The 17,035-nt window shown below is 39.0% G+C and overlaps 1 protein-coding gene across 2 annotated transcripts in view; it reads left to right on the top strand.

The window, feature by feature from the left end:
• Nucleotides 1-17,035, top strand: part of SENP6 (SUMO specific peptidase 6) — a 49,760-nt gene that overhangs the window by 17,361 nt on the left and 15,364 nt on the right. Inside the window, exons 7-19 of one of the 2 annotated variants that reach the window (XM_083730059.1) lie at nt 638-658; nt 4,581-4,651; nt 5,454-5,599; nt 6,390-6,768; nt 7,302-7,534; nt 9,895-10,068; nt 11,535-11,568; nt 12,645-12,830; nt 13,921-14,147; nt 14,788-14,891; nt 14,974-15,090; nt 15,320-15,442; nt 16,327-16,419. In XM_083730059.1, the coding sequence (XP_083586185.1) occupies nt 638-658; nt 4,581-4,651; nt 5,454-5,599; nt 6,390-6,768; nt 7,302-7,534; nt 9,895-10,068; nt 11,535-11,568; nt 12,645-12,830; nt 13,921-14,147; nt 14,788-14,891; nt 14,974-15,090; nt 15,320-15,442; nt 16,327-16,419 (1,908 nt within the window). The remainder of the gene's footprint in view (nt 1-637; nt 659-4,580; nt 4,652-5,453; nt 5,600-6,389; nt 6,769-7,301; nt 7,535-9,894; nt 10,069-11,534; nt 11,569-12,644; nt 12,831-13,920; nt 14,148-14,787; nt 14,892-14,973; nt 15,091-15,319; nt 15,443-16,326; nt 16,420-17,035) is intronic. The other variant, XM_083730060.1, reaches the window with a different exon arrangement.

The following is a 17,035-nucleotide window of genomic DNA, read 5'->3' on the forward strand; positions in this document are numbered from 1 at the left end:
TTCTTTCTTCATATAATATAAACACAAGAGATTGATTGTCCCCCTTTCTCTTTCTTTTCCCCACTTTTTAAAAACACTAAAGAATTATTTAGACCTGGAAGAAGGCAGATTCATGTGAGACCTGAATAGGAAGTTTAGAGACAGTTGCTTGAATGTGATCTGGTGCATGACACCATATGGCCTAGAAGCTGCTGCATCATAAAATCTCCTTTGTATGTGTTCCCACTATTTAGTGGACATCTCGCTAGGATCATCTTAATAGTTTGGCCTTTAAATTCTTAGCAAAAGGGACTCAATGGTTATACAATAGTGTTAATGAATGTTTGTTATGCTGTTATTTAAATAACCTTACAGAACTATAATATGCTGACACAATACATTCAGTTATATTCTGACATATATTCTAGGGAGCATTATGCCAGTAACTGTTGACAGACTTGGAATGATATGGTATTACACAGCTAAAAAGTGTGATCTTTTTTGGCAAATTTAGATGCTAAGTGCTACTTACAGCAAAGAGTTCAAATTTAATTTGAATATTGGATATCCAGATACAGATTTCTTTTTTCAAATCTACTGATGTTCTACAAATTAAGGGCTTTGTATCTTATTATATTTTTCTCTTTCATATTTTAAGCAATCTGGATCGAAAAGAAAGGTAAGCTCAATGGTGACATGAGCATGGTAATAAAAATGTGGTGGAAATAATGAAGTTGTGTCTGATAGCTAAATCCCCACTAGCAAGCTTAATGGTCAACATTGATGGAAAAAACTATTTTGCTAGAATAACAATTGGTGTGTTACCACACATTTAGCTGTAATGATTTTTTGTTTGTTTAAATTGGTGTGTTTTCTTGACTAAATACCTGTGATACATGTATGCATACATCTTTGTGCACTACATATGTCCATCTATGTAGCACAGGCATTAAGGCAGCAACTCTACTTAACTGGAAGCACGCACCATGGAATTAAACAGGACTTTGTGAACACTTTGTTAGGATTGCACTGTTAGTCAAGAAAACAGTGTTCTGTGACATGCTAATTTAAACAGAAATTCCAGTGTAGCAAAATGGTTAGCAATATCTTAAATGCAAGATCTTGCTTCCTGGTTGTGGTGGATGGAGAAGGAGAAATGTGTCTCCATTGAGATTGGACAGAGGAGGACATTGGCCAGGGCAAACATGCAGGAGGTTTGCAGCAAGAGAAGGTACGGCTTCAGAAGGGAAGGGAAGGGAACTTGGGATATCTTACATCCTTGTGATCTAGCTCCAAGCCCACACCCATGCTTAAGATTATTACTGGGTCTACCAGAATGGGCGTTATTGCTGGTAAATGCAAAACTGACTGCCAGTAAAAAATCAGCTAACCAAAGCTGCATTAGAGACTTGGCTGAATGATTCAGAGGGCTCAGTTTTGTCCTATATCATCCTGGACTGCTACTCTATCCAGCACTTGACTTGTGCAGATCATCAGGGTGGGTATAGAAAGGGTTGCAGTTCCTTTTTAGGTGTATATTTTTGTCTTTTACAATCATTTGGTGTTAATTTTTAAAGCCAGAAACTGCATGGGTCCCACTACGTAAGGGACAGTGTCTTGCCATGCCACCCTTCATGTCAGTTAATATCAAACAAGGGGAGTCCTTGCTCTAGATATCCTGATGGCAGATAGGCCATTCTGTGAGACCATGAGCTGGGCCTGTTCTGTAATTATTTTGGCAGTTCTCTTTCTACTATGGGAATTTCACATTCACAGATGTTTCAACCTTGATTGGATTTAGAAAGAAGAAGCATTTTAGTATGTGCCTTGGTTGGTGCGGTGGAGCCTTTACACTAGTATCCTAGAGGTGGGGGTGAGATAGTGTGTTGGTGCAAGAAACCATTGGAGCCATTGTGCAAGTTGTTTCTTTACATAGTTTATATAAGAGTGAGTGAGTGTGTGTGTGTGGTTGGATTATAAGCAGAACTGATTTGCAACATTGTGTTTTCTGCTTTAGATTTATTTAAAGCAGTATATGAAACAAATATACACAGTATTACTCTTGTTACACAAAAGTACATGTTTGGTTTGCTTTTTCACTTATTTAGGAAGGGAGTATAGTGGATAAAAATAGCATTTTTCCTTTATAAATTTTCAATGGTCAGAGTTATTTCTGTCAGGAAAAGTACAGTTTTGATTTTTATTCTGAGGATATTTATCTTATACATTTTATAATAAGGACAGAACAACTGCAAGTTCCTTATACATGGGAAGTTCTTTCTTTTATACATGTGGATATGTGTTAAAAATGAGAGGGCAGTTTAAAAAAAAAGATAAAAGGGAGAAAGAAAAGAAAAGTGAATAAAAAATGAGTAGAAAATGAGTAATAATGTAGTGGTATTGTTGAAATGGAGGCTTGTATATGTAGTTAAAAAGGGTATTGGTGAAGGTCCCTGCGTCAAGGCTAAGACAGCAGTCCCTGGAAGTGGCCTCTGATGGTTCAGGCCTCCTTTGTGGGCGCCGCCCTTACAATTCTTAATAAAATAAAATATTCTATTTATTTATTTAATAAAAAGGGGATAAAAATAAAATAAAAATCCTAGTCTTAGGATCCTTGTTGTGCCCATCTCTGGCAGCCAGCAGCACCCACATGCCAGCAAGTGAAGGTCTGCGCCGTGCCTTGGCTTTCCTGGGTGAACCCTGGCACGCATTTCTCAGTTGGGCACCGGCCTCCTCATTTTGCACCAACTCTCTCCCGGTCCCCTCCTACCTTTCTCCCTTGGCAGTTTCTATGGCAGCGAGGGCAATTGGTGGGTGCTTGGCTGGGGTGGGTGGTGGGTGGGCTGCTCTGCTTTGTTTTTAGTTCAGCTCTGGAGCCTCCGGGCCCTGGAGCTCCACTGAGTTGTTGCTGGAGCACTCTTGGTCCCAATGGGGTTGAGATTGTCAGGGGAGTCCCGGGGGCTCCGTGTGGCCTCTTTGGTTTCTGTGGTGAGCACTCCAACTCTCCTTGGATCATGGTGGCGGCAGTGGCTGAATTAGTAGTGTGGGGACCAGTCAAGCAGTGCAGCTGGTGCTGCTTAGGAGCTCTGCGGGGCCGTGGTGCTCGCCATCTTGCCTCTCCAGAAGTTCTCACATGTGAATATGTTTTGATGTGGTTTGTCTGACACACTAACTACACCTTGACTTAGAGAGAAAGCACAAATGTGCTTAGATAAGCCAATGTATGGCCTAGCATGTGGGCCAAACCAGGACTAATGGTTAAGCTTTATCCTTGTTAACCACAAGCTGAGATTTGTTCTCAGTAAACCACACTAAGCTGCTGCCCATTTTATTAGAACTAAAATTGTTCTATGTACCTCCCTGAGTTTTGTTCAGGCAGAGGGAATCTTCAAATCATTGTTTTTTTCCTAGTACTTGGGTTTGTTTAAGCAGGGGTTTCATTGTGATTGCTCATTAAAGATTACTAATACTAAAGTGGTAATTTATGTGACTTGTTAATGGAATAAAACAACTTTATTTGAGAATTTATTCTAACCACCCCTGCTGGAATTAAGCTGAATGAATTTATACTGTGGCCAGAAATAGCAACATGTGCACTATGGACACGATGTCAAATGTCTAATACATTACTTCTTTAGATGTTGAACAATTATTAAATATGAGAAAATTTCAAGCAGGAATTCTGTTAAATCACTTAAGTGGCTTAAGTGAAACTACAGTAGAGCCAGCTATATAAACACATCTTGCAAATAAAAAGATATGAAGTATTAAAGTCTGTGTCAGACACACAGTCGCAAGAGAAAACAGCCACATTTTACGCAGTGAATTGAGTGAAAACATCCAGAAGCTTGATAAAACAACATATAACTTTCTGCATCCATAATAGATCAGTTGCATATTGGCCACTTCCCACAGTGGGCCTGCAACCTGTGCTCACTTTACATATACTATTGCAACATACCACGTGTAGAGAGAGAATAAATAAATAAAACACACACACCTGTGCACCAAGTCGGTTTTCCTTACTTCCTGGGTACTGGGAAGGTCGCGGGAGACCCTTACCAGGCTCTGGTAAGTAAGCATTTGGAAAATTAAAAATATGCTGCACATAATCAAATTTTAGCTGGGCTTTATCAAGAAAGTAGTAGTTGTAACAATATTAAAAAGTTCCTTCCAGTAGCACAGTAGAGACCTCTAAGGTGCTACTGGAAGGAACTTTTAAATTTTGTTTTGACTACAGCAGACCAACACGGCTACCTACCTGTAACTAGTAGTAGTTGTAGTCTTTCTGCTAAACTTTTAGTTTGCAGTGCTGTATGATGGATACTTTTTCAAACAGAAAAGTAGTGTGTATATGGTTACTGCATTTTTTGGAGGAGATATTTCGTTAAAAACGCTGGAAAACTTATCTTTTCTCATTTATCCTGACTATTCATTTGTTTGCATTGGAATTGTGTTTGAATATGCACATTTATTGTTTTAGAACATGGCAAGCTTCAATATTCTAAATTAAGATTTCTGCAGTGTTAAATCTTTTGTTTTTGTTCCATTTAAATAAGCCATATATTTTCTGAATACAGCTTCTAATTATTTCCCCCCAGAAAAGAATATCCTCCTAACATCCAGAAGATAGAAAATGACTATGATAATTTGTCTCGGCTTCAGGGGATGCGTAAGTTTTTTACTTTGTTTTTACTTCCATTAAATGTCTGTCAAATAGGTGTCTGAGGAGAAGCACTCTTGATAAAATATGTTAGAATGGCGCATGTTGCCCGCTCTGTCAGTAGCTGAAATGTGTTAGTTGAGCTGACTGGAGTATGTTTTGGTTTCATCAGTGGTCATTAAATGTGCCGGTGATCAGTGGTAGACGTCATGGGAGTGAATAAACTTAAGCTTCATCCAGGTAACACACAGTTGATCAAAGTGGGTAGATTAAGTAGGCTAAATCTGCCTGTACTAAATGAGATCAAATTATTCTATACTGTATAGACCAGAGTTTGGACCTGGATTTGTTACTGGATTTCCAAGTGGCAGCTGTGGCCTGCAGTGCTTTTTCTTGGCTTTGTTTGGTATGTTAGCAATACATGCTGCAAGATTACACATAGCTGGCCATTGTCATTTGTGCACTGGTTACCTACAGATTAACCTACTGAAGGAGTTTCCAAGCTGAGTTTCATTCTGGTGGTGTGCAGTATATCTGTAGAAATGAATTAAAAATCATACAGCATCAAGCACAGTGCTTACAATGGCTACAACAGGCAGAAAAAAACTTGTTGTTCTCTCTCACACACTTTGGGTGAGCAGTAGTTGCTTTCAAGAAGTACCACCTCAGACCTTCCATTTAAACATGGAGCTAGGCAGTTAGAAACTTTCCCTGCTGTTTTTGGAGTGATATAAAGGAGTAAATTAGAGTTACATTGTTCTTCAGCTGAGGACATTGGGAAGTTGTTAATGATTTCACTCTCCCCTTTCAGAAAGTGTGATGGAGAACAGAGAAGAGTCTGACTCAGAGTCAGATTCAGGAATTACGAGGAAGGTACAACTGAAACGTCACTGCACTTTGTATCAGTCCGGTTTGCTTCCATCTCCTGCTACCAAAAAATGTGCAACTCACTTAGAGGTGGGTCATATGGTGAAATTTTCTTAAATTCTGTTAAATTCATTCAGAAGTTGATATTGTTAGAAAGTTAATTTGCATTTTTAGGTCTTGGGCTACAGAATATCTTGTAGTAGTTGTACTTTGGCTGCAGGTGCCATTGCTACCACAACAGCACTGGCACTGTTTTTAGCAGAAAACTGTTCTTGTCAAAACTTAATTGGAAAGCAAAGAACTTGATTTCCCAGTACTGTTCCCCAAAAGGTAAACTTGCTGATTCCTGCTTTTTGGCTTGCACGCACATACATGTACTCTGCTGTATGGAGAGGGGATAGAATAATGGTAAACATAATGAATATTGATTACGTTTTGAACATCTGCCCCTCAACAATTCTAACATTGCTTCCAAATTATTGAAGATGTTGGGTAGACAGTGATGCTTAGAGGCCTGGTAGGTGAATGGCAAGAAGCTCTGGGGCTGACGGGGGCAAAAGGATATGAGGACTTGGAAACTATGTGAGTAAAGGGTAGAGGTAAAGTAAAATGTTGGTTGAACAACACTGACTTGAGGGAAGACTAGAAGTGGAGGCACAGGCCCAAGTAAAATGATGTGAAATAATAATTTGAGTTGTGCAGCCAGGTTCTTGTGGCAGGTTCTCAACCTGAAATTTCACAAAGAGATTGCTTAGATTTCCATCTTATCGCTTCAAATCTGCCTAAGCCTTATAGGATGTCTAATGTGTTTATTTTGAAAATGTGATCAAAATAAATACAGCTGCTTATTCTCTCCCCCCACCTTCTTTTTAATCTCTAGGGCTTGGAACAGAATACTTACTCCACCGTTTGCCTATGCGTAGGAAAACCAAATGAAAGTCAGATCAAATGCCAAATGTGTGGAAATTTTTGTAATGGGGGCTTGCAAAGGCAGACCATGCAAAGTGTTCAATTAAATGATTCTTTGGGACCTTTAGCACGAGAACCAATACATGAGAATTCAACAGGGCAAAAATCTTTAAACACAGGACTAAATACAAAGAAGTTTTATGGATCTTCTCCTGGGGCAGTTTCAGTTGATTTCACAGCGAGGCGTAACATCGGCTCTCCTATGTTGCGGCTGAATGGAAAAGTCAGTTCTAAGATTACAGGAAACCTAAGGCAGAAGAGTACAACTGCATCTGATCTAAATGATCCAAGTAAGTTTTAAATCATAGAACAAATAATGCTGGTTGTGTGTGTGTGTGTGTGTGTGTGTGTGTTACTAAGTTTTTGAAAAAAATGCATACATATAAAACAGCGATTTCAAACATTAAAATACAGAGTTCTTTTGAACCTTTAGACTTCCTAATAATGCTGGTTATACATTAATTTGTAAAAAGTCCCTCTCTTGGTAGGGAGATTTCTGAACAGGAAACAAAATGCAAGATGTTGCTTATTGGTTTTGGTGCAAGCAAAGTAGTTCTGGACTTGCCACTGCTTTGCTGGAGATATGAGGAATGCTGCCTTGTGTTCCATGGAAGAAAAGTGGGATATAAATGTAATTAATACTGAGTAGAGAAGGTAGGGAGGATTATCACCCTGTAAAATTAGGCTTCTTTAGCTCTGTCTTAAACCGTTCGTTACCTGAAAGGGCTGTGGGGTAACAATGGCCTCAGTAGCCTAGATCTTAAAAGGTCACCACCTCCAGTTACTAGTATTTTGAGCTTGAGACAAATGCTTTTCCTTTTAGTTGTCCTATCCAGTGATGACGAAGAGGAGGAGGAGATTGGCAGCACTAACAGAATTGAGAGCATATCGCCACGTCCAGCAGATTCAGCCTGCTCTTCTCCTGCCCCTTCCACAGGAAAGGTGGAGGCAGCCTTGAAGGAAAACACTTGTGAACTAGAACAAAGGTTAACTAGTATTACAGCAGACACAGAACCTGCAGTCATATTACCAAGAAAATCAAGAATGAAAGACCAGGTAGTCCATCCATATGTAGTTTGAAATGATTGTGTAAGCGCATATACAATATTGATAGATAAATGTGAACATATGGTAGTTAATACATGCAAATATTCTGCAGTATTCTTATGGGAAAATAATCTACTCTTGAGCGAAACAAAATATGACGTTATAGTTTTCATCTCTCTCTCTCTCTATTGGATTGTCTTAACATCTTCAAATGCTATTTCACAAATCTGGACCACAATCTGGAAATGTGTGTGGCTAATAGTATAAATCCAGCAAGGTGTTTGAAAACATCGGATCCCACGGACTGTGTGACAAGCTGCTTTTGAAACTTGGAAGATTTTGAAGCAGGCTGAATAGAGAAAGTTGCATTCAAAAAGCAGGGGGGTGGGGAAGCACACTGGGCACAAGCAGGTCCATATGCATCATTAAAAGTGTTCCCTGGATTGGGACTTTAGTTTGCTTCAACCATGTGAGAACCAGTTTCCTGTGACTGCTTTTCGCACTGTTCTGGTAGTTTACATTGTCAGAGCCATTTTAGAGGAGCAAGGTAACTTGAGTGTCGGATCAGTAAGATTGGGGGAAGAGGATGTTTCTTTCATGTGGTTCACTCGTCCTATGTGTTATTTTTAGTTCTGTAGTATCAGTGGAGTATGGAAAGTAGCAACAGGGAAGTGGCTTCAACAGTGCAGCTGGTATGTGTGAACTAGCTGTCGGTAAGCAAAGTGACACCCAGCAAGGACGATGATTTCCTTAAAATTAAAGTACTTTGAAAATTGTCCCAATTAATAGCACTTTAATATAAGGATTTCGTGGTGGGGATTTTTGTTTTTTAGTTTGAGCATCTCTGCAAGAATTGGATAAACAAAGACAAAAATGCACCATGAGCAGTGCTGTCAATGGGGACAACTTTCACGGTATGTTAATTTAAGACTTAACAGTCGTGGCAGCAATTCTTTAAAAAGGGCGTGTTCTATGTAACAGTTTATCTTCAAACCTCTGAAGTTGCTTATAGCTCTTAAATATGTGGTTTCTTGAGATTTGTGGAAATATTATACATGGAACATGCAAAAGATATTCCAGAGAAGTCCGCTGAACAGAGGACCTGCAAACATACGCTGACAAAAAGGCAACATTTAAACAACCCATACAGACAGGCAAACCTGGTAAATTAATTTTAGAAGTTATGTAATAGAAATTATAACAAATCACTAATATACATTATTCTTGGCAAAATTAGAGGGTCGCAGAAACTTTACAGAAATAAATTTCACATAGTGTTTGTCCAGGGCTTATAATAATGTAAAAAGAAGAAACAGACTGGTTTCAATATATGATATCTCTTTTACCTCTGGCAGGGAACCTAAATTACTAGATTGTCTTTCTATAATTTTTTGATCTTCCAATTTTGTATTTTAGTCACTTAGTTGGATCGTACTCCCTCATTCCCAGTTAACCATTGATTTCAGCTGGAGGACATGATTAAATCTTGTGGTGAAATCACTGGGATTTGTTTGGATTGTGCCTATGGTGTTGCTGTACAATAAAATAATGCAGTCTGATGTTACTTCATTATTTCGATCTAACCTATTTTCACGGTTGGTTTTGAAGTGTTTCCTTTTTGTTATTTTGCATGTCCTCTGTTCTGCTACCCTACTATTCAGTCTCCCCAACTTCATTTGAGTAGGACTCTTAAGCTATAACTGGTGTGAGGTAATAGGCAGTGCAGTTGATGCGGGTAAATATAGTAAGCCAATAAATGCATGTGGCAGAGAAACAGTTAGACCAGATCAAAAAAATGTATATATTCTTTTGTAGTCTCTGTGTAGTCCTACATATGGCGTTGGTGCCTGTGCCAAGCTCATTCAGGAAACTCTTAATGCTAGACAATGGGCTTGGTAGGCTCCTTGTCTCTAACTTCCATACACAAGTATCAAGAGATTGTGGCTCCAGCCTTCCAGCCAATTCTCTTTTGACCATCACAGCAGTAGCTTGCGTAAAAACTGCTTTTGGCTAGGATGCCTCTTTCTCTTCTCTTTTCTTTCTTTCTTTCTCTGAACAAACAAACTTTGTGCCTTTTTCTTTTGTCATTACAATTATTTTGCTGTCCTTGTTCAGAATTTTATTTTTCCATCTGTGACTCTTCTGGTGTGTCTCCTCCCTCCCTGGAGTGTTTTTATCTCTTGCATACTTCCAGTATTTATGTTTTTAATGTTTGCAGAAGTTCGGATTTTTTTTTCTAAAGAAAGAAAAGCTTCAGTTGCACATTTCCCCCATCAATGCCTTTAATGCCTGATTATCTTTAAAAGCACATTTTAAAGGCAACTTTTGAAGTAAAAATGTTTTGATGAATTCTGATAATTATTTTTCAGTTTGGCAATGTTGTAGCCAATGCTCCAGTAAAACGGCGCAAAGTCCTCTCCCAAGAACTTGCTACTGATGTCGTCGTATCTTTAAAATATCAGAATAATTATGAAAGTGTCATCCTAAACTGTCGAAGCATAAGAATAGGAACCTTGCGAAGAATGGTGGTGGAGCCTGTAATTGTAAGTAAAAGAATTAATATTGTGCTTGGTTAGTTCCTGCTTTATAATAACAAATAGGTTAATGGGGCATCCAGGTTGAGAGTAGAAGGTAGGAAGCAGCTGAAAATGGAAACTTTGCAGAGTTTAAGGAATCAGCAGATAAAATGGAGTGATGAAAAATGATTGAGCTACAGTATCAATAGCAGGTCATGGAAGGAGCCAAAGTGTGAGAAACACAGGAAGTGTTTTTCTTCTATCACCTTGTCTTTTAAAGGAAATTCCATAGTAAAGGCTGCGAAGAGCAGTTCTTGAAGTTAAGAACAAGGGAATGACAATAGCAGTATTTGGGAAGTCTTTCAAAATATGGAGGTCAAAGGATATGGAGATTTGGATGGGAGGCAGAAGATAGCTGGGCCAACAAGATGAATTTTGAAATCCTTGAGGAACAGGTTGGAAATGCAGTTAGTGGGCTGGGTGGCAGGGAAGAGTGCAATTGGATATATGAAGATGATTATGACAATGGCAAGTTTTAATTGTTAAGACAATTATGTATATAAAAACAATTCCAATACAGATGCCAACTGGAATAAAAATCTGTTTAGAAAGCTTTTTGAAAGAAGAAAGTCTTTAGCAGGTGTCAAAAAGACACCTGCTCATTTATTATGCATGTGTGCCATCTGTACTTGCATGCAGCAAATCAGATGGTAACCATCACTGTTGTAGACATGTGCTACCATTTTAAAGATAATTCTACCTATACTTGCACATTCAGGGTGCGTGTACATATTGATTCAGAAGTGTGCTTAGTTTGAACTGCCACAGGCTACAAATGTTCAAACTAAAATGTTTTAGAGGACCATGTTCAGCACTTAGTAGAGCTTCAGGAGACGTAGTTGTGTCACCATAAAAAATCTAGTTCTACTTAGATTGAAAAGCAGCTATCATTTCCACCTCAATGAAACGTAGTTCCGTTTACACAAAAGGGAATAGTTCCTGCAGGTTTAGAAAGCCATGCATTCCTAAACTTCTATAAAATTAGTATACCAACCACAGATGCTACTTCGCTGTATCCTGCATACCTCTTAAAATGCATTTCTTTTACAATCAAATGATGCTGGGGTTTAGAAAGTGGGGTTTTTATATCGGGAGATGCAATTTCTAATCTGGTTTGTGACTAGGGCTTTGATTTTGAAAAATAGGATGGGAAGGTTCTTAATGAGACAGTGGCCTACATTCAACTAACCCAGTGCACTAGTGGAAGCCATCATAAGGACTCCTACTTGTTCAGTGGGGCTTTTCCTCATGCCTCCCCCAAATCCGCTCTGGAGGGTCAAGAAAATCCCCAGAACTACACACGAGGGGGGGGGGGGGAGATTGTGTTCTATCTGGCAAGCAGAAAAGTTCGTGCTGACAGAACGATCAGAAGAGTGTGATGTTGATTTTCTCCCTGTGTGTATAACTTCAGTAATTTGGACCTTCTCTTTCAGTTTTGCCTAGACTATATCAAGATACGTCTGGAAGGTTTGTATTTCCCTATTCAAAGTTATAATTTGGGCAGCTAGCAGTGCTTGGTTTGGAATTATTAGTGTGCACAACAGCTGTACTAAATACTGAGAATGGTGGAAGAATATGTATTTGGATTTGGAGTTTCAGATTTAATATGCTTACCACAGAAGATAAATGTTTAGCACCTTTTCACTGTTTGAAATATGGTAAGCCTAATTTACCATGTCCTGCCCTTGCTTTGCATATAATAGGCAAGAACAGGGGTAGACTTACCTGCTTTGAATGCAAACAATTCCAGAATCAATTCCTAATATATCCCGGTAGGGTTGGAATAGTCCTGCCTGAAACTTGGGGAACTGCTGCCCGTCAGTGTAGACAGTACTGAGACAGATGGCCTGACTTGTAAACATTGTTACAAAATGGGGATCTTGGATTTGAACTAAAGAAGTGTTGGTGACACTCACTCCTTCCACTGCATTCCTCTGTGTACCCCCAAAGTCACTCCAGAATGATACGGGTTGTGGTGTGAGTGGGCTACAGAGAATGGCAGAAGCGCAGAATGTGCTCCTTCTGTGAGTGGAAGTTCTGCTTGCCCAGTTGCAGATCCAAGCTCCTGTGTTTGCTGCTGAATATATTGTTTTAGCCTTAAGATCCAATATTTGTCATACCCATAGTAGACCCATTGAAATAATGGGTATTGAATATCATCACATGCAAATAGTGCATAACTCTTTAAGGGACAGTTTTCCCCCTTGTAAAGTAAAATTGGATGGTGCAGGGAATATATCTAATATTGTATGACTATTCAGTGGTTCCTTTTTTTAAAAAAAAGATATTGGAAATAATAATCACACCTTAAGTATTAACTTCATGAATTTCAGTTTTAAAACTGTCAAGCCAGGCAGAGACACACACTATGAGGGTAAATTTGATAGTAGGTCAAATATACCTATTGCAAATTTCAGAGTTAGAAACGTAGTCTGTCTTTGATTAACAGGTTTTATTTTCTTGAAATGCATACAAGCGGTTACATTTTTCAGATAATGTTAATGTAAGTAACTCTGACCAAAATATGTTTTGAACCTTTCTAGAATCAGAAAACGATACTAGAGATATTTCTTTAAGAACATCTGACCTTACAAAGTGTGAGTGGTGTGGTGTTCGCAAGTTGCCAGTAGTTTTCCTGCAAACTATACCTGCTGCCTGTCAGAGCCTGAGATCCCAACTGAAGATGAACAGGCAAAAAGATAATGTCTGGTATGACTGTAAAGGTGCAAGTAAGTGAACCTTTGTATGGTATTGAAACTTAAGGTGGTTTAAAATATTTTGAAACAGAGATGTGTTAGAGATGAGCTATATTTCACCAAACGTTATTTTGGTTTCTCTGAAAATGCTCCAATTAAATAGCACTAGGAAAAAATAGTCATATTTTGCCAGCACCAGAATTCAGTGGTACTTTTAGGTTAATAAATGGAACTGTATATTTTTGTCTGGCATATTTAGAAAATTTTGTCTAGATCATGTTGAAGACAACATAGCATATTTTGCTTTTCCCAACTTCCTGAAGTTCTAAGTAACACACTGGTTTGGAATGTTTTATTGCAATTATGCTGCATTTCTGGGAGTGACCCCTCCCAAAGAATATTGGTGGAGGGGGGCAAAAGGGTTTGGCCCCCAGGAGTTGGCACCCCTGGTATGTGTTATGTCCTTTTTTTCCTGGGCAGGTTCTTAAAGGGATCTGTGGCCCAGAATAGGTTACGAACCACAGCTCTCTCTTCTCTACTCAGAGATAATTGTGTGCGGCACAAAACTCTGTGGGTGCTGTTATGCGCAAGCTGCCCTTTTTTTACAAAATAAAAATAAAAATGGGGTCAGTATCTTAATACCACTCCCCCCCCCCCACTTGTGTGATCTTTGCTACCATTCCAGAGAATAGGAAAGTAGTTAAGCACTTGAGCTGTGGAGTAAAAAAGGGAGTGCCTGAACTGAGTTTGGTGTCCGTTTCTTTCCCTTTCCATCAGTCTCTTCAGCAACTTGCATGAGTAGCAATTGACATAATGTGCCCTGCTCTAGCTTTTTCATGAGCAGAACCTTTTCTTTAGAATGAGGCATTGAATTTTAGTTTTTTCCCCCATTTATATGGCGGTTTCTTATGAATACTTTCTTTAATTGGTTCAGCTAGGGACCTCTTAGCTGTGATTGTTATTCCTAGATATCAAACATTTTTAATATGCTGTAAGCTGTCCAGAGTGGCTGGGTGTAAATAATAAAATTATTATTATCAGCTTTATATTTTGAAAATGTAAGCATTATGGTTTTAAAAGTATACTTTCATTGTCTCCTAACTCTTCCCCCCCCCCTCCATAGATCCTGAAGAACAATACATCATTTTAATTTTTGAGACGGGCCTTGATCCACATGCAAATGCAATATTTGAAAAAATAATCATTGATATTGGTGTTAGGAACAACATTTCTGATTTTTTTGTGAAGATTACATTTGAAGAAGCAAATAGTAGGCTTGTGGCCTTTACAAAATCCTTTGAAGACACTTCTAGAGGAAGCACGGCTCATAAAGAAGGCAAAGCAAAACATGTACTACTCCTTTTCTTCAAAATTGAATTAAAATGTTAAATAAGTTGTGAAGTCATTTGTTCAGAAATGCCCTTTGCAATGTCTGCTGCATCCATGTTCTAGATAAATTTTATTAAAGAGAGGGCCAAAGTATATATTTTTGGATAGTAAAACTGAAAAAATGAAATGTTATCAAGTCAAAATATATGCTTTCCATATAACATATTTTGTCAATGTGATATTTCAGCTATTTTATGTCTGTATACTAAACAGAATATTTAGTCAGGTTCTGATCTTAACTTAATATCCTGGTTAATAAATTGATATTAAAATTGAATTACCTGTTTCATACATAATGGGGAATCTGGTTGAAACAGTCCAGGAAATCTGCACTGGAGGTGACATAGAGCAGGGAAGGGGAAGGGGTAACAGAGGTGGGTGCAGGCCTGGTGCTCATTGTCTGCACCATAAACCATGGTTTTAAGATGCTGAGAACATTACATCTCTATGTGCCCACTGTGTTCAAATTCATATTCTATTTGGTTTCAACAGGTAGTTTTATAGAAAGAGGGACATGCTGCGCTATTTGGGAATTGGAAAGGATTTTAATATTTTATGACTTTGGTACTGCATTGTAAATAAGTATTTTTTCCCCCCTAAGGTCTCTGAATCCAAAATGCAGCTGCGAAATGCAACACAATTCCAGTTTTTTGATGATGATGAAAGTGTTGAACCACATACAGTCTTTATAGGTCCTATAGAAAAGTAAGAGGTCTTTCTGAGTGTTGTAATTATTTCCTAAATAACAAGTTCAGAATTTATTTAACTTTTTTTTTTTAATTTGCAGGTTGATCGTTTATCCCCCACCTCCTGCAAAGGGTGGTATTTCTGTGACCAATGAAGATCTTCATTGCTTAAATGAAGGAGAATTTTTAAATGACGTAATCATTGATTTCTATTTGAAGTAAGTTGTTTGAGTGTATTGAAACCTTTTGTGGTTTCAATAGTCGATGGACAAACCTTAAATTCTAAATGAAGTATATCTGCCGAAACTATGAAGTTCTTACATTTGTCTACTTTTGTCTACGTAGAATGGCCAGCATGTGGCAGTCTTTTCAAGAATAACAGGTCTTTAGAGGCAAGAATGAAAGCATTGTTTTATTTTGTTCCTGTTTCTCTTTTTCAAAATAAAGATATCTGGTGCTTGAACAATTGAAAAAAGAAGATGCTGATAGAATTCATGTATTCAGTTCCTTCTTTTACAAACGCCTTAATCAGAGGGAGAGGAGAAATCTCCAAGAAACCTCAAAACTTACGTAAGTTTGGTTAAAATATGTATTATAAAATTCCAATTTCAGCATGTCTCATCCATCCCCTGTGGGGACAATGGCATTTTTAAAGATGAACTTCAGACTCAAGGCCCTTTCCTTCCAATATGGTTATAAGGAGCTTGAAAATAAAAATTTCCCATATGCCTCTGGCTGCACCAGAGAAGGAGAGGGAGGGAGCACACAAGCCAGAGGGTCATGTACATCTGACCCAGATTAGGTAAAGGTACCCCTGCCCGTATGGGCCAGTCGTGTCCGACTCTAGGGTTGTGCGCCCATCTCACTTAAGAGGCTGGGGGCCAGTGCTGTCCGGAGACACTTCCGGGTCACGTGGCCAGCGTGATGAAGCTGCTCTGGCGAGCCAGCACCAGCGCAGCACACGGAAACACCATTTACCTTCCCGCTATAAAGCAGTACCTATTTATCTACTTGCACTTAGGGATGCTTTCGAACTGCTAGGTTGGCAGGAGCTGGGACCGAACGACGGGAGCTCACCCTGTCGTGGGGATTCGAACCGCTGACCATGCGATCGGCAAGCCCTAGGCGCTGAGGTTTTACCCACAGAGCCACCCGCGTCCCAGATTAATATGCGACAAATTCATTTATCATAAATTGAGTAGAAGAACAGAATGGTACTTTTTATAAGTAAAAGCTGTATGATTTACCACTTGGCAATTCATTTTGACTTTTTAAAAATATTATTTCTGCCCAAACAACTGAAGATGCAGGAGAAGTCCTAAACATCTTCACATAGCTGGTGCCACAAGATTGTGATAATAGTCAAATCCTCATTGTTGGATAGGAGAATACATAAATATCACCTAAATATCAATCCTTGTGTTTTATATTGTTTTATATTGATGTGTTCGCAGAATTCAGCAGAAACGGCATGGACGAGTGAAAACATGGACACGACATGTTGATATCTTTGAAAAAGATTTTATTTTTGTTCCTCTTAATGAAGCGTAAGTAGAATTTGTTCTGCTATGACTGGTTGTGGGACTGTGTGTCTGTTATCTGAGCCATGTTCTCAACTATCATACTGTCCAGAAAACCCTGGATATCATCTGTATGTAACCCCCTCTTCTCTGGGGCCTGAGTTATTACTCTCTCAATATACACACCTTTTCCCCAACTATCCTTCCCCCCCCCTTCTCTTCAACTGTCAGAACCACGAACTGAGTATTCTTCTTCCACCTCTCTGATGTCCTTGAAGATTCTCTTTTGGTTCAAGCCCCCCCCCCCCCCGCCGCCAAATAGGGAAACTAGGTCTACAGAGAGATCCTTGCATAAATCACTTATCTGGGAAAATTGGAATAGGTGGTTTCATTGCAATGCGGCTTCTCTATTTGTTTGAAGGACACATTTGCTCCTGAGCAGTGCAGCTAGTATGGGCAAAACCAGCTGTGTTTTTGGTACAGACTGTTTTTATGATGAAACACATGCTTGGATTGCACAGGTCATTGGCTGTGTTTGCACGTAATGCTAAACCATGATGTAGTGCTATGAGGATGAGCTTGAATGAGCCCAAGCAAAGCATCAGGCACACATGTGCACAAATTCCCCCATTCCCCTCCTGCC

Source organism: Podarcis gaigeae (assembly GCF_964106915.1).
Source record: "Podarcis gaigeae genome assembly, chromosome: 3".
In the NCBI taxonomy this organism is placed as follows: Eukaryota; Metazoa; Chordata; class Lepidosauria; order Squamata; family Lacertidae; genus Podarcis; species Podarcis gaigeae.